At 38.0% G+C, this 25,566-nt stretch overlaps 1 protein-coding gene across 3 annotated transcripts in view; it reads right to left on the bottom strand.

The window, feature by feature from the left end:
• Positions 1-25,566, bottom strand: part of LOC131073663 (O-fucosyltransferase 38) — a 70,317-nt gene that overhangs the window by 19,519 nt on the left and 25,232 nt on the right. For 2 of the 3 annotated variants that reach the window (XM_058010166.2, XM_058010167.2), the window contains exons 2-3: positions 16,789-16,867; positions 16,357-16,424 (exon numbers count right to left, since the gene is read on the bottom strand). In XM_058010166.2, the coding sequence (XP_057866149.1) occupies positions 16,357-16,424; positions 16,789-16,867 (147 nt within the window). Of the gene's footprint in view, positions 1-14,912; positions 15,083-16,356; positions 16,425-16,788; positions 16,868-25,566 lie in introns of those variants that run through there. The other variant, XM_058010168.2, reaches the window with a different exon arrangement.

The following is a 25,566-nucleotide window of genomic DNA, read 5'->3' as shown; positions in this document are numbered from 1 at the left end:
TTGATGGCTCCAGTCTTGTCTTGTACTCGCAGATGGGTTGATGTGCAGCATCAGAAGTTGAGAGAGCAAGGCATAGCTATGACTTTCACTTTGGAAGAGAAACCAGCCGAAGGTGGAGCTAGTGTAAGCGAAGGTAATCCTAATCCCAGAAATGCAACTGAAGGCAACCTTCGAAGTGCAAGTGAAGGCAATCTCCATCCAAGAGGCTCGAAGAGGAAAGAGAGACCTGAAAAGAGAGAATCTTCCAAGAAGAAGCAAGGGGCCAACCGAGATCGTTCATCCGGCACATCTTCTCGACCTGAGAAGAGGACACTTGAAGTGGAAGATTCTATGGAGTCAATGGTACAGAATGATAAAGAAGGACAGGCAACAGGTGGATCTCTTCAAGACAATGAGTTGCATGAAGATGGGGAAGATAATGAAGTAACATCTCCTCCTAGAGAAGATGAATTGCCCAAGGAAATACAGGTTAAAGAGACGAGATCTGCCATCCCAGATTGGTTGAAGGAAAGATTAACAAAAGTGATCGTGATTGAGGACGAAGACAATGTAATTGACTTAGAGAGCCTTGTTGGACATTCCCAGGAAGTGACAGAAAAGAGGAAGGCTACCAAGATGTCCAAGATGATTAGAGATGAGACTGGATCCAGAAAATTACAGATAGCTACACCGGCAGTGGAGAGGTATGAAGGTGAGATCTTAGCAGAAGAATATGATATAGAGACATTTGAGCTAGGTCCATCCACAGCCGAGCAGACACTAGATGATGCCACCGATTCATTTGAGGCCTTGAAAGACAAGCTTAGAGAAGAAATGGAGAAGAATAGGAAGCTTGAGAGAGAGGTTGGTGCATGGAGAACATATTTCAGCCATCTCAATCAACCTTTAGGACGTCAGGATCCAGCAAGATCACCCATACAGGCACTTCCCCTTCAATCAATTGGTGAGGCAGAGAGATTCAGGAGTATGGTCCAGCGTATGAGTACTTGGATGGACAAATCTCATACAGTTGCCGTAAAATTTACAACAAGGATGATGAAGACTATTCATAGGGCTATCCAGGTTCTTGAGATTATCCACAATTTGATGATAACAGTAGCTGCTTTTGCTCATACCAAAGAGGTTATCATTCCTGTCTTGAAGGTAATCAGACAAACATCGAGGAAGGTCTTAGCACAGGAAAAGATTATGGATGGAGGACCTCACAGTTTACTTCAGTGGTCCACCTTACTCCAGATGAAGGAAGTTGTCTTCGAGGACATCAGTACTAGATGCAGTCATGTTGAGGAGGTGATCAACCCGATCCAGGACAGAGTATTTGAGGTACTACGTACCATTCTTAGCAGGAGGATCGAAGTTGAGACAGATGTGGATTTGCAGGAATTGGAGGATAGGATTAAGGTCATCTTTTGCAAGGACGTCAATATCACAGATGAGCAACAGGACCAGATGTTTGCTACCATGCTCCTGATTGAAAGAACAAAGGAACTTGAATCTTCATGGGACGCAGCTCTTCTAGATGCATTCGATCAGGTCATCCACTTGGAAGAAAGTATGAAGAATCTTCCCGAGATTCCAATTGCAGAGATCGAAGGAATCGTATCAAGATTCATTGCATATGCTAAAAAAGAGAATTGGAAAGGGAATAAGATTCTAGATGAGAGGTTGTTATAGATGACATGGCACCTTAATTGCCATTGGTCTATGTCTCCTAGATTTTCGTGCCAAATTTATAATCGGCTATGCATTTAATGTTGTGCAATAAAAGGAGGCTATTTGTAACAAACCCTAATTAGGGTTTAGGTGTCATGATCTTGACCGTTGATCTGCTTTCAATCTGGACCATTCATTGTAATTGAGGATGCTATTTATACCCTCATTTTCATTTCATTTGTAATAGAGATAGTTAAGAGATTAGAGAGAGAGTTTGATGTATTAGAGAGATTAGAGTTTAGAAGCAATTTATTTTTGTAGCAAGATTGAGTTTGAGGAAAGGAATTCAAGCAATTGTTGTACATGATGACTTTGAAATCAATGAAATATTGAAGTTATGGTGTTTTGTTGCAACTTTCTTGGTTATCTTCATGGTTGTTCAATTCATTTGAATCATGCTCAATCAAAGTAGTGTGTTAATTTGAAGGACATAGTGTGAGACTTGATCTTTGGTAGGATTCGTAATCCAAACCACTAGCTTCTTGCTGATTGTAGGAACGCCTTGCGTGGTCGACTGGAGATATTTGAATCACTTAACCTTCAATCATTATTGTATCTTGGATATGTACCTTCGTGGTAGTGTCTTTGATCTTTGATGCGTTGAAAATCATTTGTTACCTTAGAAGATCGCATCAATTTCAATTGAGTTGTTATTTTATGGCGAAATTGAAGTTGGTAGAATCTTGCCAAGTCTTGTCCACATGAAGTCATTCTTAGGGTTAGATTAGATTAGACCTCTTGCAAACCCTATCCTTTTGTTATTTTTTGAAAAGCTTCTTTAGTTTAGTAAGACTTTCGGAGTGTAAGGCCCCTTAAGAACACAGCAAATCACATCATACCGCTGGAGCTTATCCACACGGAGAGACCCTACTAACCAGAACATTGGAGTCATCCTAACTGATCCTTCATGCGAATCTTCAGCAGTTAGAGACTTTATTCAAGAGAGGATAAGATGCCTTTGGGTATTTTATTCTGTGTATGATCATGTACAAAATACACGTCAACACTACCACATTCCAGTCCTACATGAACCATGTGTTTAATAGGCAAGTGCAAAAGTTTGTGCTTGTGTTCTTCAATGATATCCAGATCTATAGAAAATCTTGGGAAGACTACCTTCAACATATTGATGAGGTTTTGGCTATTATGGAGGCATAGTCATTATTTGCTAAGGTATCCAAGTGCGAATTCAAAATGAAAAAGGTATTATATTTAGGACACGTAATTGATGCCAATGGAGTTAAGGTGGACCAAGAGAAGATTCAAGCTGTTCTTGATTGGCCCCCACAGAGGACCATGTCACACTTGAGAGGTTTTCTTGGATTGTGTAGTTACTATCTATGCTGAATTGTAACCTATTTGTAAACCCTAACTAAGCCAACCACTAACCCTAGATATACAAACTAATTCAACAAAGCATCAATTGAGAACTATCATGCATATAAACAAAGTAAATATACCTTTCACATATACCATAGATTCACCTCCATTGTTGTCCTATCCTCCATGATCTTGTGTTTGATGGTGTTGCTCTTAGATTTGTATTGCACTTGCACAAGAGCTCAAGGAAGAATGGATGTGGTTGTGATGATGTATGTCTAAAGGTGTGATGATGTATGCTCTAGAAGGATTTTGGCAAAGTATTGGTATGCTCAAGCTATGTGTGTTGTTGTATGAGAGGAGGATGCCTCTTTTATAGAGATCATCCCAAAAATGGAGGGTTTAGATTAAGGGGTGAAATCATGAATGGCCAAGATCTTATAGATGAAAGAGAATCAATAGGATTTGAGGGTAGGTAGAGATGAAGGGAGGAGATTAAGAGGTGGGTTAACTTTGGAGAAAGCATAAAGTGAACAAAGAGGTGATTGACACTTGTCACATGCCTACAATTTTAGATTATGATTCATGTGAACAAGTTGGAGGGCTAGGATTAAACAAGGAAAAAGGTAAGTGAATTAATTAAAGAAATAAAAGTATTTATTTAATTAATAAAGGAAAGGGCTAGATGAATTAAATAAATAAAATATTTATAATATTTATTTAATTTAGGAAGGAGGCAGATAAATAAATAATAAATATTTATTTAAATTAGAAAGAAGAGGATTAGTGAATTAATTAAATAAATTAAAAATATTTATTTAATTAATAGTGGAAGAGAATAATGAATTAATAAAATAGTCCAAGGGGTTGAGCTTAGTTGGTTAAAGCGTTGAGTTCTCAATGTGGAGACCCAAGTTCAACTCCCATGAGGGACACCTTTGTGTAGAATTCTAAGTTGTGACTCTTGGTCTTCCATTGGTTGTATTTGTATCATTGTTTAAAGTGGATTTCTAAGTTGTGACCCTTGGTCTTCCAATTGTTGTTTCTAGTTTGGTGCTCGAAAGGAGCTAGTATTTGTAATAAGTTTGCTTGAAAGGAGCTGGTATTTGTAATAAGTTTGTAACGTGGATGCTCGAATGAGCAAAAAATGAGCTTTGTGATTCTATGATGCTTAATACAAAAAAAATTAGTAAAATAAATAAATAATTTATTTAATTAATAGAAGACATTAGGATTGTGCAGTTACTACTGGAGGTTTGTAATATCACCATTTTAAGAAAAATTGATTTGTGAACAATTAGCCCAATTTTTTAGTTCTTTTGAAGGCTAATTGGTGAGTATAGGAGAACTCAAAAGTTCTTGTGAAGCACAAGAGAAGCCTTGCAATATTGTAGATGGCAATGAGTTCAGTTGGTCTTGGTGACCCTCTTGTTGCCTTTAGAATTGATTTTCAACCTTTTGGGAGCTCTCCAAACTTCTTGGAGGAGTTTGCTATTTTAGAAAGTCACTCAATTGCTTATGATCATCGTCTGAAGTCTTTAGGATCACTTGGTATGATTAGAATCGCATAGTTATACACATAGTTACAAGACTCGCCTAGACTCGCCCAGACTTAGGAAGTCCCGATGTGAGCAAGTTAAAAGAGGCCTAGGGACTCAAGACTCAAGTTAGAGCGAGTTTGCAAGGCTCGCCAGACTCATCAAATCCTACAAGCCAATCTCGACCAAGACTGGGGAGAAAAAGTTAAAAAAAGATAATAAACAAAATTGTGAAGCATTTATCCAACATTTTAGTTACTTTTTAATAAAAAACTTACAACCTTTCAATGCTTGTTTGGTTTATGACATTCCCATCTAGGATTTACAAATGAATATGAAAATGGTATGCTCCATGAAGGTTTGTGTGGTTTTTAAGGTCTTCATTTGGGCTTGGTGATGGGGTATACACCCCTCGACCCCACCCTATATTGCAATAGGGAACACACCAAGTGTACTACCCCTTAACCCCACAAGAGGTGCTACCCCTCAGCTCCACAAGGGGTGTTGCCCCTCAACCTCGCTCGGAGCACTACCCCTTGACCCCGTTGGGGTGTTGCCCCCAACCCCCATCAAACTATAAGTCTAAGCAAGTAATAGCCCAATGATGCATCATGATCATAAAATCTACGAAGTACGTATCCTCAATTGCATATCTCTACATCTTGAGTCCAAGCCACAATCAAGGATTATCCTATTTCATACATTGGACAACTTGTTTAGTATACAAGGACCTGTTGTGACCTAATCACACATCACCCCATCCCAGATAGAGACCCCCTAGCTTTTAGGCCCTTGCGGTCGTTTGGTCTTGGTTTTTTGTGTGTGTTGGTAGCAATCTCTTCAATCTCTCCGCTTTGCGGATGTTCGAAGGTCAATTAGGTTTAATCTGCTTCTCTGTCGGGTGAATTCTATGAAGTTTAGGGCCCCCATTTTGTCCTTTTTTTAGGGTTTCTGCCTTTTGTCCTAGATTTTAGGGGTTCCTGTTAGGGTTTCGGGAAAACTGAACATACGACTGGAATTAGGACCCTTCAAGGGACCTCCCAGTAAAATTTGAACCCAAACGGAGCAACTTTCTATTTTTAGAAAGTCCCTATTTTTTAGGGATTTTTTCGAGTCCCGGAATGTCATCATTTTGCCAAAAATCAAACTTACTATTTTTAGTAAGTTTCTATTTATAGTAAGTCATTCCTGCACGCTGTCTAGGATCTAACGCTAACACCTTGAAGATTTCTATTTTTGGAAAGTCATTACTAGCAGGGTCAGTCAGATGAGGCGACGAGGATCAGACATTCGCACACATTTCTAATTCTGGAAAGTCAGACAGTAGACAAAGAAAGCCAGAAATGGGTCAAGTGCTAGAAATCCATGCCTAAGATGGAAAGCTCGGGAAGACACTTCAAAATCACAGGAGGTCAAAATATTCTAAGTCTGGGAGATTAAATGATGAAAAATCCATGAATCCATGGCATAAGCGAAAATCCACCCAAATGTGGAATTGGGCGCCAAAATGGGATTCCCATGGACAAGTGGAAAATCCATGAATCCATGGCACAAGCAAAAATCCGCCCAAATGTGGAATTGGGCGCCAAAATGGGATTCCCATGGACAGGTGGAAAATCCATGAATCCTTGGCCAGGGCGAAATTGCATCCAAGTCTACAGTTAGGCGCCAAAATGAATAAGGCAAGGACAGATGGAAAAATCCATGAATCCCTGGCCAGAGCAAAATTGCACCCAAGTCTGCAGTCAAGCACCAAAATGAAGAAGGCAAGGACAGGTGGAAAAATCCATGAATCCCTGGCCAGAGCAAAATTGCGCCCAAGTCTGCAATCAGGCATCAAAATGAAGAAGCCAAGGACAGAAGAAAAATCCATGAATCCCTGGCATTAGCAAAATTATGCCCAAGTCTACAGTCAGGCGCCAAAATGAAGAAGGCAAGGACAGATGGAAAAATCCATGAATCCCTGGCCAGAGCAAAATTGCGCCCAAGTCTGCAGTCAGGCGCCAAAATGAAGAAGGCAAGGACAAAGGGAAAAATCCATGAATCCCTAGCATTAGCAAAATTCCGCCCAAGTCTGCAGTTAGGCGCCAAAATGAAGAAGGCAAGGACAGAGGGAAAAATCCATGAATCCCTAGCATTAGCAAAATTCCGCCCAAGTCTGCAATCAGGCGCCAAAATGAAGAAGCCAAGGACAGAAGAAAAATCCATGAATCCTTGGCATGGTGAAAATTCCGCCCAAGCTAAAAGTTGAAATTTTGCCTAAGGCATGGAATCCAAGGAGTCAAGGAGGAATAAAAAGCAAAATTCCCCTCGGGCGAATTTTCGAATTTGCTATTTTTAGACACCGAATCTCGTCGAAATGAGGAAATTGTTATAGATTCAGAATCGTGGCAGAATTCTCCATCCAATGAACCTGGCTCCTAAATTTTAGGAGGATCCCTAAAAAATAGGGATGTTGAAAAGAAGACATGGACAATTCACAAAACAATGAATTCCTTCCTCAAGAGGAATTTCCACCCCAGCCTTGTGGAGGGTGCCAGAATGAGGAGTGCATGAAGAAACAAGCAAATTGCAAGTCCTTGACCAAGGCATTTTAGCGCCCAAGTGAGAGAAGGAGCGCCAGATAGAGGGATGCAAGGAATCCATGGAATTGAAAGAATTCCCCACCAAGTGTAAAATGCTGCCTAGGAACACAGGAGTGCGCTAAAACGATCTTCTCATGGATAGTGCACAAAGAGATGAATTCTTTCATCGGGGAAGAATTGCACCCAAGAAGAAAAAATTCCAGGAAAGGTAAAAAATTGACCAAGTGTTTAAAATTTCTTCCTTCGGGACATAGTTCTTGGAAATCATGAAAATTGGCTAAGGTATTGTTGTGACGTTTTCACACATCGCCCCATTGCAAATGGAGACCCATGTTTTTTTGCTCATTTTTGCTCGTTTTCGCTTTGCTTTTTAGGGTTTTGGTTTGAATCCAGTCGGTTTTGGGAGCTTTTTGAATTTCCTTTTCTAGAATGCAAATTTTGAATGCAATGAATTCGCCAGAATGGTCTAATTTTCAATTGGAATGTTGATGCAGAGCTTAAATTTGTCTAAGTGTTGAAGATGAAATGTGAATTTTTGTCCAATTGAATATTTTTTTGACCAAATTTTGACATTTTTGATTTTTGATCCTAGGCATTTCAAATGATTTGTTTTCGCCTTGTGAAGTGTTAAAATGTGTAAAATCGTGTTATTTTGGCCTGTAGGAGCAAAATCGCTCCTGTCCCTCAGTGAAGGACGGGAGCTCGTTTTCAAATATTTTACTATTCCTGTAGGGTCAAGATGAATTACGAATTGGAAGTGATGGAGAAAGGCGAGATCTTTCCATTGAATATAAATTGAAGATTTTCATGAGCACAGAAATGCCTCCAGGGGAAAAATCGCTCCTGTCCCTCAGTGAAGGACCGGAGCTACAAATCCAATTTTGCTTTGTCCTTGCAAGATTTTAACGTCTTGACGATGTGAAAAGGTCCAAAGAGGTGCATTTTATCAAATGAATATAACTTGAAGCGCTGTCGGGGAGATCAATAGGGTGGCAAGTCCGGCTTGAGTGAGGTCCTGATCCTGAAATTTGGCTAAGTCTGGAATGTCCTGACCCTGAAATTTGACTAAGTCTGGAAACTGAAAAAACCTCCAAAAACTAGATTTTGCAATATAACTCCTGGAGGTCTGAAACCACTCTCAAACATCCTGAAAGTATATATGGAATATAACTTAAAGTATAAGAAAGAAGAAACATAGAAGGAAATGTCACTTATACTCCATAAAAATTATCCTGATAGAGAGTGCGAAAAGTCAAATTTCGCTCGTGTCCTTCTCCAAGGGTCCAGAGCGAAAAGCGCTCCTGTCCCTCTCCAAGGGACCAAGGCGAGTCGCTCGTGTCCCTCACCAAGGGACCAGAGCGAAAATGCTTAGTTGAGCCATTCCTGACCTTGTTTGGACGAATCGAGACATCAAAGGCAAGGAAAGAGGCGAAATGAACGCGTTTAAGACAAATTGAAGATTACCAAATGCCAACAAGGGACCAAAATGTCCTAGTTCGCTCCTGTCCCTCAGGAAGGGACCAGGCCGATATTTGCTAAGTCACTTGTTATTCTTCAAAGATCATGACAAAACAAAGTTGCAAAGGGTCTAAAACGTTGCTTGAAAGGTAATGAGCGAAGAGTTGATATTAAGAACGGAGAATTTCACGTAAAAGAATGGGGATCGCTCCTGTCCCTCTCCAAGGGACCAGGGCGATATCACATCTAAGGGACATTTATTTGCAAGACAAGTCACTCAAGTTTGAAAATCCTAGCGAAAATGCCAATTCCAACGTGAGGTTGAAGGCTTTGAACATCAAAAGTGCAAAAATCAAGACCAAGAAGGTAGATCACTCCTGTCCCTCAGTCAGGGACCAGGGCGATGAGGTACGTATCTTTCACCTTCAAAATTTGGCGTTCAAACAAACATTTTTTGAATTTATTTAAATGCTAGAAAAAAATCGATATTTAATTAAAAGCATTTAAATAGCGCACGGTATGTATTTATTAATTATTTTTGCCTTTGTAAAAAATCGAAATTTATTAATTAAAAATAAAGGCATTTAATAATTAATTATTAATTTAATAAAAATCAAAAGGGAGCGCTTGGTATTTTAGAGGTCGGCCTTTGTTATTTGTTTTAAAAAATCATTTAAATTGCCTTATTTTTACACAAGTCGGCCTATATGGTGGTAAGAGGTATGGCGACATGGATTTGATTTTGAATTTTGATTGTCATTGCCTTAATTTTGAATTTTGAAATTTTGTTTTCCCTTAGCTCAGTCGTTTTTTAGGAAATAATAACTCAAGGATTTATTATGAAGTTTCCTAAAAAATTAATTTAATCTATGCTATTTATTGCAAAATCATGTTACTAATTTTGAAATGTTGTGTAGGCATCAAATGGAGATCTCTTCAAGGAAAATCAAGCCGAATCAAGGACGATCTTCGCCGGGACGATCAAGCCAGGACAAGGGTGACCTCTTTCAAATCCAGCATTCCCAAGGCGAGGTACATCAATCATCCTGCACATCAAGGACACAAGGAGTTAGAACAAGGGCTCGTTGAAGAAGCAAATAATTCCAGATGAATTAATTAAAGCAAGCTTCTCAACAACTTCAAGTTGAATATTTACCAAAGTTACAAGTGTCAGATGAGGTGGCATCCTAGTCATCACGTCTCCAATCAGTGAGGTCCACCTCAGCATGTCCAGATTCAATGTACTTAACTCATGGAAGGTGGCACAAACTCCGATGTACCTACCCCGGCTATCCATTGGTCGATTTTTCTAGAAGGGACATGTGTCCAAGCAATACAATTTTATCATTGGTCAAGCATTAAATGTTATGTAATGATTGTAACAAACCCTAATTAGGGTTTTCATTGTTGAATCTTGGCCATTGATCTTGAATTGATCTAAGCCATCAAATTGTATTGTGGGCACTATATAAGCCCAGACATTTCATTTGTAAAAGATTAGAATTGGAGAGATAGGATAGAAATAGTTGAAAGTAGTTAGTAGATAGATAGTAGAATAGGAGGACAAGGCAAGAAATTGTTGCCATTGATTGTAAACAAATTCCATTTTCATTGAAGTAATGGTGAAATATGTCGTTTTCTTGCAATTTGCATGGTTTCTTGTTGAAGTCTTCAATCTTAGATGGTAGATGATTAGATGAATGGAGGAAATGTGATTGATTGATGGTGGAATTCGTATATCCATACTACTAGCAGTTTGTTGATTGCAGACTTGCCTTGTGTAGTCAACTGGAATCGTTCAGCTTAAGCTCAATTTCAATTTGTTGCCTCTTCATTGATATGCATCAACTTGGATGGTATCTATGCCTGCGGTGATGATTTGAACATCATAAAGCTTCCCATAGAAGATCGCACTAGTCTTGTGTAGATGTTCCATTGATGTCAAAACAAGATCTAGTTAGAGTTTCATCAAAAAATCAAGTCATTGCTCCTACATTCTTAGTATTAGGATTAGATCCTCTCTTCGCCCCCATCCTTTTCCCTTTTTTTAAATCTAAGTTAGTAAGAGCCTGTGTCCAGCAAAGCAGATCGGAAGTTCAATCATCACATGTAAGTCCCCTTGTGATCCCAGCAAATCACATCATACCACTGGAGCTTGTCCACACGTAGAGACCCTACATCAAAGAACCTTGGAGTCTACCTAACTGATCCTTTACGCGAATCTTCAGCAGTTAGAGACTATTTTCTCAAGAGAGGATAAGATGCCTTTAGGTATTTTATTCTGTGTTAGGCTGTGTACAAAATACACGTCAACAGGTATGAAGAATTTCCTTCCTCAGGGTAAGGAACAAATTTCTTTCCAAAGGAGAATTCCTCCACAACAAGAAATCACACCCAAGGATGAATTGAAGATAAAATTTCTAAGGCAAGGAAGGAATCAAGGATGAACTGAACAAGAAATTTCCCCCCAGGGAAAAATTTGAAAAATCCATTTTCAGGGCTCAAATGACCTCCAAATTTATAAATTTTTGAAGATATGGATACGTGAAAGAATTCTCTCTCCTAGACCAAAACCCTAAAATTGTGGAAATTCCTAAAAAATATGAGATGGTGAAAATTGATGGAAAACCTTCTTCAAGCAAGGAAAGTTGAGGAGACTTCAAGAAAATTCTTCCTAAATCGAATTTTCCCTCTCCAACAATTCCAGATATGCAGGAGCGGATATACGATGGCGGGGTCCACTTGCATGGCGAGGATCTATTGAACACGTGGCAGTAGAGTGGCGCATTCATTACCGGAATATTCGACCAAATGGCGATCCGGTCGTTGCATGTTGAATTTATGGCAAATTCCTTTTGCATGCAGTCGCCACATGTGGAAATGATGGAGCATTTATGACATAATGGGGTGATTTTTGCGTGGATGAATATTCAACACATGTTGGGCAAATTTGAATGTCATGGTTAATTAATGCTTTCTGGGTGCCATTTTCGGCAGGATTGTAATTAATTGTACATGGGCATAATGGGTTATTAATTGTCGATTCCCACCTTGTTGCACATTGAGTGGGGAATCTTTAGGGAAAACCCTAATTAGGGTTTTGCATGTAATCATGGCTTGAGGCCTATATAAGGGGATGATCCCCTCATTTGTAAAGGAGGAGAGTCTATCGTCAGAGATTGTTGCTAAGAGTTTTTGAAGCAAACACTTAATACATTGTTCCATTGTTGGTGTGTTCTTGTATTGTTTTGGAGCTTGCATGGTCTCATTCTCTTCATAGATTAGATTTGCTTTCATGTTGTTAGACGAACTCGATTTGATAGGATCGCTTGTGGCAAAATTCGTGCTCATACTTTTGGTGTGCAGCTGATTGTTGCATACCGTGCAAAGTTAGCCTGAGCCTCCGTTATATGTGTATGTTTAACTTTGATTATCATAAGAGATTGTTCGATTTGATGGTTTCTCTTGATGATTTGAAAATCTTTAACACACCCTCTAAGATTGCACTGTCTTCGTGTAGTTGTGCGTTGCTGGCAAAGCGAAGCGTGGTTGGATTTTGCGCAAGTTATCCCATATCCTTGTTCATAGGATTAGATTACTTTTAGTCTAGTTTTCCTCTGCCCTATTCCTATTTACTTTCCGCATAATTCAAAATCCAAAAGATCCAAAACTAGAGCCTTCATTGCAAATCATCCGTACAAAAATCCTTGAGCTTGCATAAGTTTCTTCAGCATACGTAAGGCCCCTTGGGTTATCAGCAAACCCATCAAACAACTGAGTCACATCCACGCACTGAAAGAACCTTGGGAATTAGCCGTTTGAACTTTAAGTAATCCTAGCATACAGACTAATCTTGATCAAGAGAGGATAAGGTGACCGTTTGTGACTTTATTCTGTGTTAGACGCAGTCGTAAAAAAACACGTCAACAGGACCACCACAAGAAAAGTTGGCATGCCAAAGCTATTGTCTTGCTAAATACAAGTCAAGTCAAAGTTGGCAAGAAATGCCATTTTCATTATGCAAATATGTGTCATCATGCCCTGCACAAACAACTCATTGAATAATCCCAACTATTAGTATCCTAGCTAAGGTCAAACTAGAGCATAACCATTTATCTTTTTACTTAACCATTCCTCTTTGTTAATGAGCTTGACAACAAAACATGCGGACTTGAAGGCTTCAAGAAAAAATTTATAATAAATTCTTCACTTGAATATACACACCAGTCATTGAGACACAAGAAAATATCATGGTTGCATCATCATCCAAGACCTATCTTGAACGTTTGCGCATGACTTGTAGTGATGTTGGGATGAGTAATGTAGGCTCTTGTGAGCCAGACTTATATTTTTAGTTTTGTTATTTATTTTGATGCCATGGATTTTATATTCCATGAGTTTTGTATACATTTGACGCTATTTATATATCTAAATGTGTTATTTCCTTTAACCGAAATTTGCATTTATACTTATGTGATGGATATATACTTGCGTATGTGATCAAAGTAACTTCTATTTGATGAGCTTATTGTGTCTTTAAAGTTTATTTATTAAAGGATGCATGAAACAGGTTTTAAATCCTTAATATCTGAATTTCTTGGGTTTTTCAATTTTCCAAGTCTACATCGAGTCTGGGCGTCGAGTTACTCCAAGTCAAAAATCAGCTTGCCAAATCTTGCCCGAGTCCAAGTCTTGTAACATTGGCTATATCATTTTGGTATTTTCCAAAACTCCGAGAAATTATTGAATCATTAAATAATTATTCACTTAAATTGTCTAATGTTGAAAATATTAAAAAGACAACTTAGTCTAATAACTTGTTAAAAAAATGTTAAGTTGTGCTTCAATTTGGACACCTAAGCATGGGGTACAAGTGACTTAAAAGGTTATTATTTAAAAAGTCACATTGAAATGGAGAATTCAAAGTGATTTAGTTTAAAAGTTCTTCAAAAGTGAGGGAATCTAAGGTAACTGGTCATATGTGACAAAGAGCTTGAGGAGCATGACGGCTTCTCGATTATGATCATCAAACTTATCTTGATTTGGTCTGGCTATGGTAGGACAAGACTCTTTTCCCAAAACAAGATCAACAAGGCGACGATATTCAAAAAACATCGGCATGCGCTGCTTCCAGGTGTTATAATTCTTGTCATTGAATCTTTGACTGCCTTCCAACATTAAGTTGGTCAATGACGCCATCTTGTACGCTTCCCAATGCATGGAAAATGAGAAATCTAAAAAGACGTGAAACTGAAATAGAGGTAGAATCAAGTACAGACTTCGAAAAAGTGTACAGTTGGCACGAATCCCAAGGTAAAGTTTTCAAATGACCTGGAAAAATATGAAGACGACCCAGAAATCATTGTAAAAAACCCAAAAAGAATTTGTGGTTGAAAATTTATTTCAGCAAAAATCTAAGAGTTTTTTGCAAAACCCTAGCCGACTGAAACCCTAGGTCATCAAAATTTGTGCAGAAAAAACTTCAAGCGTAGAAAATAGGGAACAAAACCCTAGTCGCCTAGATCGAAAATCTGCAGAAGTAGAAATCACGAACACAAATTCGCGTCGCACGGATTGAATAGAGACGGGTTGTGCACAGAGAGAAATGGCGGCTTGCATAGAGTGAAAGGTTGTGGGAGGTCGTGGAGAAAACATGCATCGCAAGTGCAGGAGAGGCACGAAAAATCGCGTCATGAGCAGCAAGGAAGCCGCGACCAGAAAGATCGCGTGTAGAGAAAATGTCGTCACAAGCTGGAAATCATGGGCACAGAAGAAGAAACCCCACGAAAAATATAAACCCGTCGTGAAATCGTGTCGCGTTTAGAAGAAAATGCAGGTCGCGCAAATCAGAGACATGAAAGTCTGAAAAATCGCGAGCAGTAAAACCCCGTAGATTTGAACAGCATAAAAAAAACAGATCCGTCACATGGGCTGCTCAGGAAAAATCGCACACAAAAACGCGTCAAATACAAACACACAAGTATTAAACCGGACAAACCCTAACCGTCGGAAATTGCAGAAGAATTTTGAACAGGCCCAAAACAAAAACTTCAAAAAAATTTAGGAAAAAAAAATTCACAATTTTTATATCTGCTCTGATACCATATTACGAACAAGTAACTGGTAAAAAACTTGAATGAATTAAATGAAATGATCGAGAGATCATTTCAAGAATTCCAAAATCGATGTTTCTAAAAAGAAATAATCAGAAAAAGAAACTAACTAATTATTTACCACATATTACATAATTGACCATTAATTAATAATAAACAATATTATTCTAATAGAGGGGTCACACCTCTTCATACACGCCCTTTCCACCATTAGCACCCTTTGAAAGAGTGCAACTCTTCATTATATCTGCCCTTGGAAAGGGACACAACCTTTCATGATCAGATCTGCACTTCTGATTCCCAAATTATCCCCCCACCCCTTCGAATGAGTTCTCTTCTCCCTATTATGCCTCATATTTGGGGGAGTCGCAACTTATCATTTCATGCCTTTTGACCATTCATTAACTTAATTAAACTTTAATTATATTTAGTTATATTCTTTTATATTTTAATTTAAATTTTATTTTTATTCTTTTGTATTTTAATTTCATTATTATTATTTATTATTAAATTATATTTCAGAGTGGGGACATTACCGTATGTGAAGTGTTTATTGTTTTTGTTGGAAGAATGATGAGACATAGGGAGCCATATTCAGATTTATGACTGTTTTCTTCCTTGAGATGTATTGGAGGATATGATACCTACTGCAGATTTTTTTCATATGAAGGTATCAGGAAGCTTAAATGAAAAAATATTTATCCACTTGTATTCTGTTCACTTGCATGTTCAATATCAAAAGCAGATGCATACTACTAAAAATTGGACAAGAATTTGTAAATAAGTCGTGAAGATTTCTTATGCTATATTTCACAGCATGTTAATTAGTCAGAAATCAAGAGTAAATGTTGGGTCCTGAGGCAGTTTTCATAGAGCTATTATTATTCCAGTCATACAAATTCAAAAAATGTTAGTCTTGTTTCAATCTCGAGTCATTTTTCGGTTACGTGAAAAAACAATAAAAAATGGAGTCCAAACAATTTTCCAGTTGCATTGAAAGTCAAGGTTTTTCGAGTTTGGATCATTTATTGAAATGACTCAATGAGAGCTTCCTGGTTCTATCATTTCCTTCACATGATTTCTGTTACTAGATGTATAAAACAATTTGAGATACAAGTTAAATTTATATTACACATCTAGAGATTACTTAGGGGCATGGATTTCATCAAGATGCACTGATTGTTTTTTCAATTAGGGAAATGCCATTATTAAAAGACCATATTCTCCATTTAACAAATCAATATAATAATAAAATGGTATCCCGTGAATTTTTCTTAGATGATTTCAAACTCTTTATCAAAAATGATTTGTCTGTAATTGCAAAATGCATCATAATAGCAAATGTATAACCACTTACTCAAATTGTACGTTCTCTAAAAGATAATCCTAACTAAGAAAAAACTCCCCTTCTTCTTGAAGAGGGGTCTCAAAGGAGACTCAGAACACCAGAATTTAAAAAAATTAAATTTAGATGTATAATATTATGTTTTGACTTAAAATTTAAAGTCTTCAACTTCCCTTCTTCCACAAGAAGAGAAACTAATTGAATAGAATGATAGCTTTATCTTGCATATGAATCAGAAAATATTTCCTAAAGATGTTACGCCAAAAGACATAAATTTCAATTACCCCAGCTCGCATTTGATTCAGTCCTCCATTGCTTTGGACCAGCAAGTACCTACCCCAATCTTGAGGAACTGACAAACAAAAGCAGGTGTTTCAGAATTTGTATAAAATGAAATTCAAGAAATATCGTAGATCAAAAAGGAAATTCTACAATTTCAATTATATAAATGGCTTCAATTACAATTAAAACTGACATGAAGGATCCATGATTTCATGAAAAGGTAAAAGAACTTTTCTAGAAATCACTTTCTTCAAGTCAAATCTTCTAACATGTGGTCTTGCCCGATTATTAGGCCCATGCTAAATATTCCTACACCACTCAATTAGATAACAGTAATTTTGATATTATAGAGCCAGACAAACAAATACGATACTTAATAGCATAAAATGTGAAGTGAGTTTTAATTAATTGCATATGCCATAAAAAAGAGCAACCTGTGTATGAATTTGTTGGATGAACACAAGGGCCTAAAGCACGACTAGATGGAGCCTTCCACAAATATTTTTCTTGTACCTGAGTAAAACACCATCCCAAAACATGGTAGTTAATTAAATTTATGAAACTGGATTTTTTTCAATTAACAATCGGAACTCTTAATAATATGGATGCATATGGACAAGATGCATGTTTTCTGAGCACAAATGCACAAAGATAGTCAACACTTTTACAACCAATCTAATGGTCAAGAATCCATTAAATATTAGAAAGTTTCCCAACAGTTACAAAGTATCAAAGTATAATTGCTTCATCAAGGAAAAAATGCAAAATCAATCATAATAATAATTTGTACAAACACAAGTCTAGCAAAGAAGCCCTCACAGCATAGTGTAGCTCAAATTAGAATAGAAATATTAAGCCTCTGTATTGTACTGAAAATAGAGTTGTTTCTATTGCCCATTTCAACAAATATTATAATTAGTTAAAAAACATTGCAAATGCATCATTTTAAACATTTTTGGATGAGCAAATTTGTTGTAATCACTCTATTCTATAAGGTGCCAATTTTGTTGAGGGCAGTAATCATCTTTACAAGGCCATTTTTAGTCCATAACATCTCTATCCCTATCTTTTGGGCATTCTACCACCAAACAATTCTAACAAGCACACTAAGTGGCTCAATAATTATGACATTGTTTATGTTCATCTTAGTCTATCACTTTTCATAGAATTTCAAGATTGCATTAAGGACACAAAGCCCCATTATGCAACCTAACTAACCATTTTACAAGTATTTGGCGATACCTTGTCATTTTTTGTTGTTTCCATGGATGACACGCATTTTCAATCTAATGATACTAATGATTTTGTTAATGACAATGCAAAACATGAGGACTCACCAATGACTTCATCAAATTTGTCAGCTTATAATACATCTTTTGACACTTCTTGGCAAGATCTTCCCCTCACCAAAGAACCAGATCTTCCCCTCACCAAAGAACCACCTATTAGGAATTCTTATTTGATCATTGGTAACCTCTTCATTGAATCTCAGTGATTGTCCTCGTTATTTGGAGGCAATTGCTTTTTATAGTTTGATAGAGTTTCCAATTGGATATTCTTGGAAGTTCATCACCTTTCTAGAATTTATGTGACACTAGTTGTCTTTTTGTAAAATTTTAGCTTGATGGTTCTCCTCACATCTTGCAGGGCAATGTATTTATTTTAATGAAAGTTCCCACATGGCTATTTTTGGAACTGTTTCACTTTGTGATCAACCTTGTCTTGTAGTGCCTCTTTCACTAAATGTACTAAGGATAACTATTATCAACCATGGTTGCCAGAAAACTGATACTGGTACTGGTACGGGAGATTAATATTGGTACCGGAATGTCTATTTTTGAAAAACAGGAGAAGGGGTACTTGGAGATGCCATTTTTTTCTACATATAAATTAATAATTTATAAATTGCACATTAAAACTGAAAATATCATGACACTGAACTTTCAAAACAAGAACACTGATAAAGTTTAACCTTAACTTTAAAGTTTAAACACACAAATGTCAAAGAATCAAAGAGTTCATACCACATATTTGATATTACATATTGAAATTCAAAAATGTTGATAGCGTGATAGGCTGATATACAGAAAACAAAAATCAGAAATCTATTGTCTACACTTCTATTTCATCCATTTCTAGGTCCTCAGCTATGATGCTCTCCAAATACTCATCACTCTCAAGTTCAAGTTCCTCTATTGGTAGTAGAACTGTGGGTAAATCATTGAGGCTGTCTACTTCATCCACCAAGGCTGCAACTTCTCCATCAAGTGAAATTTAGTCAAATTTTGCTGAAGAAGCCTCCTTGTACCCAAGCTCTACACAAGAGAGAAGGCAAAGTGAGTTATGAATTTACGCCAAGTTCCTCACTTTCTTGGACCCTAATTGATTCCTCTTTAGTGAATGTATAAAACCATGAGTACTCCAGTTCCTCTCACAAGATGAAGAGTTGACTACTTGTGAGAACAATCTTATTGCAAATGATCGCAATACAGGGATTTCACCTCCACGGTTCCACCACCACTCTATAGGGTCTTTCTTTATATGCATATCATATAAAGCTTCCATAGAAATCACCATGCCCACATGAAAACTTATTCCATTAAGTCCTCATAATTGAAGTATCCTCACCTCAACCAAAAATCTTTTTATTGCAGTCCAAAATCCCTTCATTACTTCTCTATCCTCATATGGAGCCCTCTTATTGGTCATGTTGACGTGTTTTTTATGACTACGTCGAACATAGAATAAAGTTACCAACGGTTAGCTTACTCTCTCTTGATCAAAGTGCGATTGCATGCTAAGATTGCAGGAAGTTCAAACAATTGACTCCAAGGTTCCTTTATGCTACGGACGTGACTCAGTTGGTTGATGTGATTGCTGGTAATCCAAGGGGCCTTACGTTTGGATCGTTCTTTCACTTCTTTGTTGTGGCTGGAACTCCATCATCGGATATGGCAATTCTATGATGCTTTTGCTTCGAACGGACTAAAATAAACTGAAAAATAAAGGGGAAAGGATTTAAAAGATCTAAATCTACTCCTAAGGGCAGTGATATCAATGGATAGTGCTCTAGTGGACAAATTCAAAATAAACCAAGCTCTGCTTCGCCAAGTTTAACTACAACTTTGCAAGAACCGGTGCTATCTTCTAAGGATATTGAAGGATTTTCAAATCGAGAAAGTGCATTTGAATACCCAAAATGACGCAATCCAAACGACTGTCCACAACCGAACTTAGCACAAGTTTAGTGGCTCAAGCTAACTTTACACTGCAACTTACAATCAACAAGATGCAAAAAGTATGAACCATGGAAATTCATCAAACACCATTACATTCTCCATTGAAATCAAAGCACTTTATCTAACAACTGAGAAAATAAAATTCTACTCTAAGTGAGGAAGGTGAAACCATGCAAGTTTTGAAAAAATAACTTAAGTGGATATCATTAGAGAACAATGTTTCACTATTATTATCTCAAAACTTATCACAACAATTTCATATAAATCTCCCTCCTCTTTACAAATGAGGGGGGTCACCCCTTTATATAGGCCTCAAGCCATGATTACATGCAAAACCCTGATTAGGGTTTTCCCTAAAAGATTCCCCACACATGATGCAACAAGGTGGGCATTAGCAATTAATAACCCATCATGAAACTCATATACAATCAATTCAAATAAGCCCAAAAATGGCATCCATTCGTGCATTAAATGCACCCCATTACATCAAATTTGCCCAACATACAATGAATATTCCCCATGCAGAAATAAATGCCCATCATTCCTTCATGTGACGGCGACATGTGGAAGGAATCTGTCATAAAACCATAAATATGGCGACTGCATGCAAAAGATTCTTCATGCACTCAACATGCACTAATCGGGCTGCCGCTCAGTCAAAATACTCCAACAATAAATGCGTCACCAATATGCCTTCACGTGATGGCTGCATGCAGAAGATGCTCCATTGACTCAACATGCGCTGACCCAACTGCCACTTGGCGAGAAACCCCTAGAGAGAGAAAACTTCAAGAGAGAAGAATTTGATCCATGAAGAATTTTCTTGAAGTTTTTCGAACTTTCCTTGCTTTGGAGGAGATTTTCAACAACTTTCCACCATCTCCTATTTTTTAGGGATCTTCCACAAAATTAGGGTTTTGATCAAGGGGAGAGAATTCTCCTACGGATCCTAATCTGCAAAAATTTTGAAATTCAGACAAGATTTAGTGTCTAAAAATGGATTTTTCTAAAAAATTCTCGAGGGGATTTTTGCTTTTCCATTCCTCCTTGACCCTTGGATTTTCATGCCTTGGACAATTTCTCTTCATTCTTTGACTTGAACGTGGAATCCATCTTGGTGAAGGAATTTTATTATTTCCATGCCTTAGAAAACTTCTCTTCAACTTCCTGACTGGGCATGGAATTTTGACTTTGATGGGGGAAATTCATTCTTTCCATACTTTCCATAGTGTTGGTGTCTGTTTTATCATCTACCAAACATTAGGATAGGATACCCGAAGGCATTCTATCCTCTCTTGAAAAATCACTACTGATTCCAAGGTCTATATGTGCGAACAAGCGACTTTAGTGGAATAGCTTCTTGGGTAGTGTATGCTGAAAATCTCAAGGGGGACTTACGTTTAACAACTGTCTTGAACTGTTGGACTTAGATGGATTTAGCAATTTTAAGCTCTCTTTTTTTGGGGGATTTTCTGGGGTTTAGACTTTCAAAAAAGGGGAAAAGAGATAGGGTTAAGAAGGCTAATCTACTCCTACGAATTCCAGAGACGGTATCGATTAGGTGCTCTCGAGAAACCAAACTTCGCTTCGCCACACTAGGGACAACTACACAAAGCCAGTGCAATCTTCAATGGGTTGTGCTTATGATCGAGATGTTGGGATGCACAGAGAATGGGCTCAGACTAACTTTGCACGGTAAAATGGAAATCATCCATTCACCAAAAGTATGAGCGGAGATACACCATCAATTGACACTTATCAAATCCTTCATTCAAATTAACAACAATGAAAGCAAATCTAAATTAATTTTAACTAAGTGTTGAGGAAATTGAAACCATGCAAATCATTCAAACAATAGGGATTACAAAGCAGCGCACATGCAATATATTATCTGGAAATGACCTTACGCAACAATACATCAAAAACCTCACACTCTCCAAATGAGAGGAGGTAGCCTTATATAGTTTTCAAAAATAAATAAATGGCCGAGATCGAACAGTGATCAAGGGCCAAGATTAAAAGCAATAAACCCTAATTAGGGTTTCCCAAAACTAACTACCCTCGACCAATGAGATAATTACATTTGGGACACTTGTCCTTCTTGCTAAATATGAACCATCAATGAAAATAGAAGGTTGTTGCATTGTGAGGTGTGCCCTTCTAGAAGCTTCTGGATAAGTCAAGTTCATCAAACCTGGACATGTTGACTTGGAACGATCTGATTGGTTGGAAGATGACGAGGCGCCACCTCAACGTGTTGGATGTCTTCCTTGAATTCTCCAATTTGTGTCAAGAAATTGTCTAAGTATGGAAATTTGATTCCTTCTTGTCACCATTTGATTCTGCTTGGGAGCTTGTCTTTTTTAATTTCTTCAGGAGATGAAATCCTTCAAGAAGTTGGAAATTTATTTAACTTTTCCATATTTTCACCAAGTTTGAGAACTTTTCTTTCTTGATACTTAGCCAAATTTTGGCCCTCTCTATGCTTGGACAAACCTTGCTCGTGGTCCTATCTTCAATTCTGAATTTGGCTTGAAACTCCATTTGTGTTTTCTATGACGATCCTGCCTTCAGCTGCCAATTTATGTTGTGCGGGAGGAGGGTAAAAGCTCTAGATAACCCCTTGCAAATATGAAATGATAGGATCAAGCTATTCAGACATTCGCTGTGATCATGCCTTCCTTCTTGATACCCTAACATTTGGAGAAGAATTTCTCCATGCCTTCATCATATTTGAGGAAATTGGAAGAAACATTTCTCATACTTAGCCAAATTTTGGCTATCTTCACGCCCGGATGAACCTTGCCTGTGAACTTGTCCGCAATCCTTCGTTTGGCTTGAAACTCCAGCTGCAATCTCTATGATGATCCCGCCTCTATTTCCTCATGCGACCTATAAAACCAAAGGAAAATAAGTTAGAAATCTATCTTGGATTAAAGAAAATCGAGGCTGCGAACGGCTAAGTGTTTGGAAATTTTATTTTATTTTCATACTTAGCCATAAAAAATGGATTTTCACATGTAAACTCTCCAATCCTAAGGATAATCGCAATCCAACACCAAGTGCTATAACTTCAAAACTCTCTTACTTAGTCAATGAAATGATTCTCTTTTAACTAAGAATTCGAATAAATCCACCAAAAATCATTTTCAATGACTCTGAAAAACTTAGAAAATGCACAAATCTGCGTTGTAAATTCAACTTCACCTTCGAATAGACTGAAATAAGGCTAGAAGTTTATCAGAAAACTCAAAAAGAATTAGCAATTCTTCCTTATACCAGCTGGCTTCACTCAAAAATCCGTGAATCCTTTGTCAAGAAGCTTTGTCCAACTGCAAGCAATATCGAAATTTTCTCCAGATGAACTCCAATCTGTAAACACTTCTTTATGCTCTCCTCAGCTAAAGAAGTTTGAACTTCTTGATGTGTAAACATGAAGTTACAAATGAAGTATTTGTAAATAAAGTTAAATCCTCAATCAGAAACCCTTAAAATCTTCCAACTCATGTTTCCAATTTTAATTTCATTCTTTAGGAAAGTGTTGTCATGTTTCCAAATTCGAAGAAAATATCTTCCAAAAGTTTCCAATTTGGCTATAAGTTCGAAATATTTATTAATCTTCCAATATTCTCTTTTAAAACTTTCCATTTTGGATTTAAGTTCGAAATCCTTATCAATCTTCAAATATTCTTTTCCAAAGAACTTTCTATTTTGGTCTCTAAGTTCGAAATCCTTATCAATCTTCCAATATTCTCCTTTTGAAAACTTTCTATTTTGGATTTAAGTTTGAAATCTTGAAGGATTTTCATGACATCACTTGTATTTTTGTTGATTTTCTTTGACTTTTATGTTTAGGCGGACTTTTGAAGACTCACCTTCATATTCATCAAACTTTGGCGGACTTTCCTTACCTCTCCAAGGCATGGCGGACTTTTAAGACATGGTTACCAAGGGCGGAGTTTGAAGACTTCTCCTTCAAGCATAGGATGGACCTTTTAACTAAGGCATGGCGGACTTTGAGAAGGCCTTCACATGGCCTAGAGTGGAGTTTTGAAGGTCTTCTTTGATGCTCTTCCTTTGCATGGCAGATTTTTAAGACCACTCCCAAGGCTTCTCCAAGGTATGGCAGACTTTTAGTCAACCTCTACATGGCGGCCTTTGTACTTAACCTCTATATGGCGGACTTCTATGACATCTTTTACAACCTTTGAAGGCCTAGGACGGAGTTCTATCTTCCTCAACATGGCAGACTTTTGCTGGTCTTCAACCAGCATGGCAGACTTCTAGAAGCTCTCTATCATCTCCTTGGATAGGGCGGACTTTGGTGTTACCCCCACCAAGGCGGACTTTGGGTGACCTTAACAAGGCGAACCTCTCCATTGCTAGCATCTTCGGCGGACTTTGATGCCCTTCCTTTGCATGGCGAAGTTTAAGTGTTGGTCATCAACATAGGGCGGTGTTTAGGAAGGCTCCCACATGCTTGGAGGGCGGAGTTTTGAAGGCACCTCCTTCATCATGTATAGCGGACTTAGATGCCTCTCCTAGCCAAGGCAGACTTTTAGTCTATCACCAAGGGGGCGGACTTTTGAAGTGACCCCACTCAAGGCATAGGGCGGAGTTTTAAAACATCACCAAGGCAGACTTTTGACTACTTCCTCATGCATGGCGGACTTTGGAGTTCCCTCCAACATGGCGGACTTTCTTCACTTCTCATGAGGGCGGACTTTTGAGCCTCCAACTTCATGGCGGACTTTAGACACCTCTCTCAACATGGCGGACTTTTGGAGAGACCTCAACCAAGGCGGAGTTTTAGGCTTCCACCAAGGAGGACGGACTCTGGAAGACCTCTTCAAACATGGAGGACTTTGAGCACCTCTCCATCATGGGGCGGAGTTTAGATCTCTCTCTTCAAAGCGGACTTTTGAAGGCTCTCAAGAGGGCAGACTATATATGAAATATAACATTTAAGTATAAGTGGTAAGACATATTGAAATACCACTTATACTTTAAGTTATATTTCATATATATTGTCAGGATGTTTGAGAGTGGTTTCGAACCTCTAGGAGTTATAATGCAAAATCTAGTTTTGGGAGGGTTCTCCAATTTCCTAGACTTAGTCAAATTTCAGGATCAGGATGACATTCTAGACTTAGATGATTTTTCAAGCTGATTACCCTTTGAATGCACCATGACCCCCTAAAATATAGGAACTTAGTTTTTTGGGTCAAAACTTGAAAATTTTCGATCACGATCAGAGCAAGTCAGTGCCACCAGTGCAAACCCTAGGTTCCCACTCTGAAAAAGCAAATAGCAGACATCCCTAAAAAATAGGGAAAACTTTCTAAAAATAGCCATACCGGGGATTGGGCTAAAAACACCAAAAACAAAACTTCCTAAAAAATAGGAAAAGCAAAAAAGCAAACTTTCTAAAAATAGAAAGTTGTCCAAATTCATCCAAATCAATTGCGATCTTCATCCTTTGGCCTTTCTAGGCACTTTGACGACATTCGAACTCTGGTATCACTTGGCTTGCAAAAACTAGCTTTCAATCTCTAGGACTTGAACCATTCAAAACTGAGCAAGGCTTGGCAAAACTGAAGTGGAAGGCCATGGGACACTAACAAAAACCCTAGAACGTAGGAAAAGAGAGGGTCCCCATTTGCAATGGGGCGATGTGTGAAAAAGGTCACAACACATAGATACCTCTGTTTGGTGCCCTCCTGACACTTTGGGTGCTATCTTGCATTGAGGGAGCAATTCATGATTTTTTAACATTTTCCTCCATCACCCCCCTTGGGCGCCTTCTTCCTTAGGGTGCTATTTCCCTTTGGTCAAGGAATTCAATGACTTCCAAATTTTCCTTGCTACTTGACTTTTGGCGCCCTCCACAGTGCTAGGGCGGAATTTTACCTAGGCCAAGGAATTCACAATTTTTCTATCCCTCCATGCATACTACATTTTGGCGCCCTTCTG

Source organism: Cryptomeria japonica, chromosome 11, assembly GCF_030272615.1.
Source record: "Cryptomeria japonica chromosome 11, Sugi_1.0, whole genome shotgun sequence".
Taxonomy (NCBI): Eukaryota; Viridiplantae; Streptophyta; class Pinopsida; order Cupressales; family Cupressaceae; genus Cryptomeria; species Cryptomeria japonica.
This window is presented reverse-complemented; position numbering and strand designations above follow the sequence as displayed.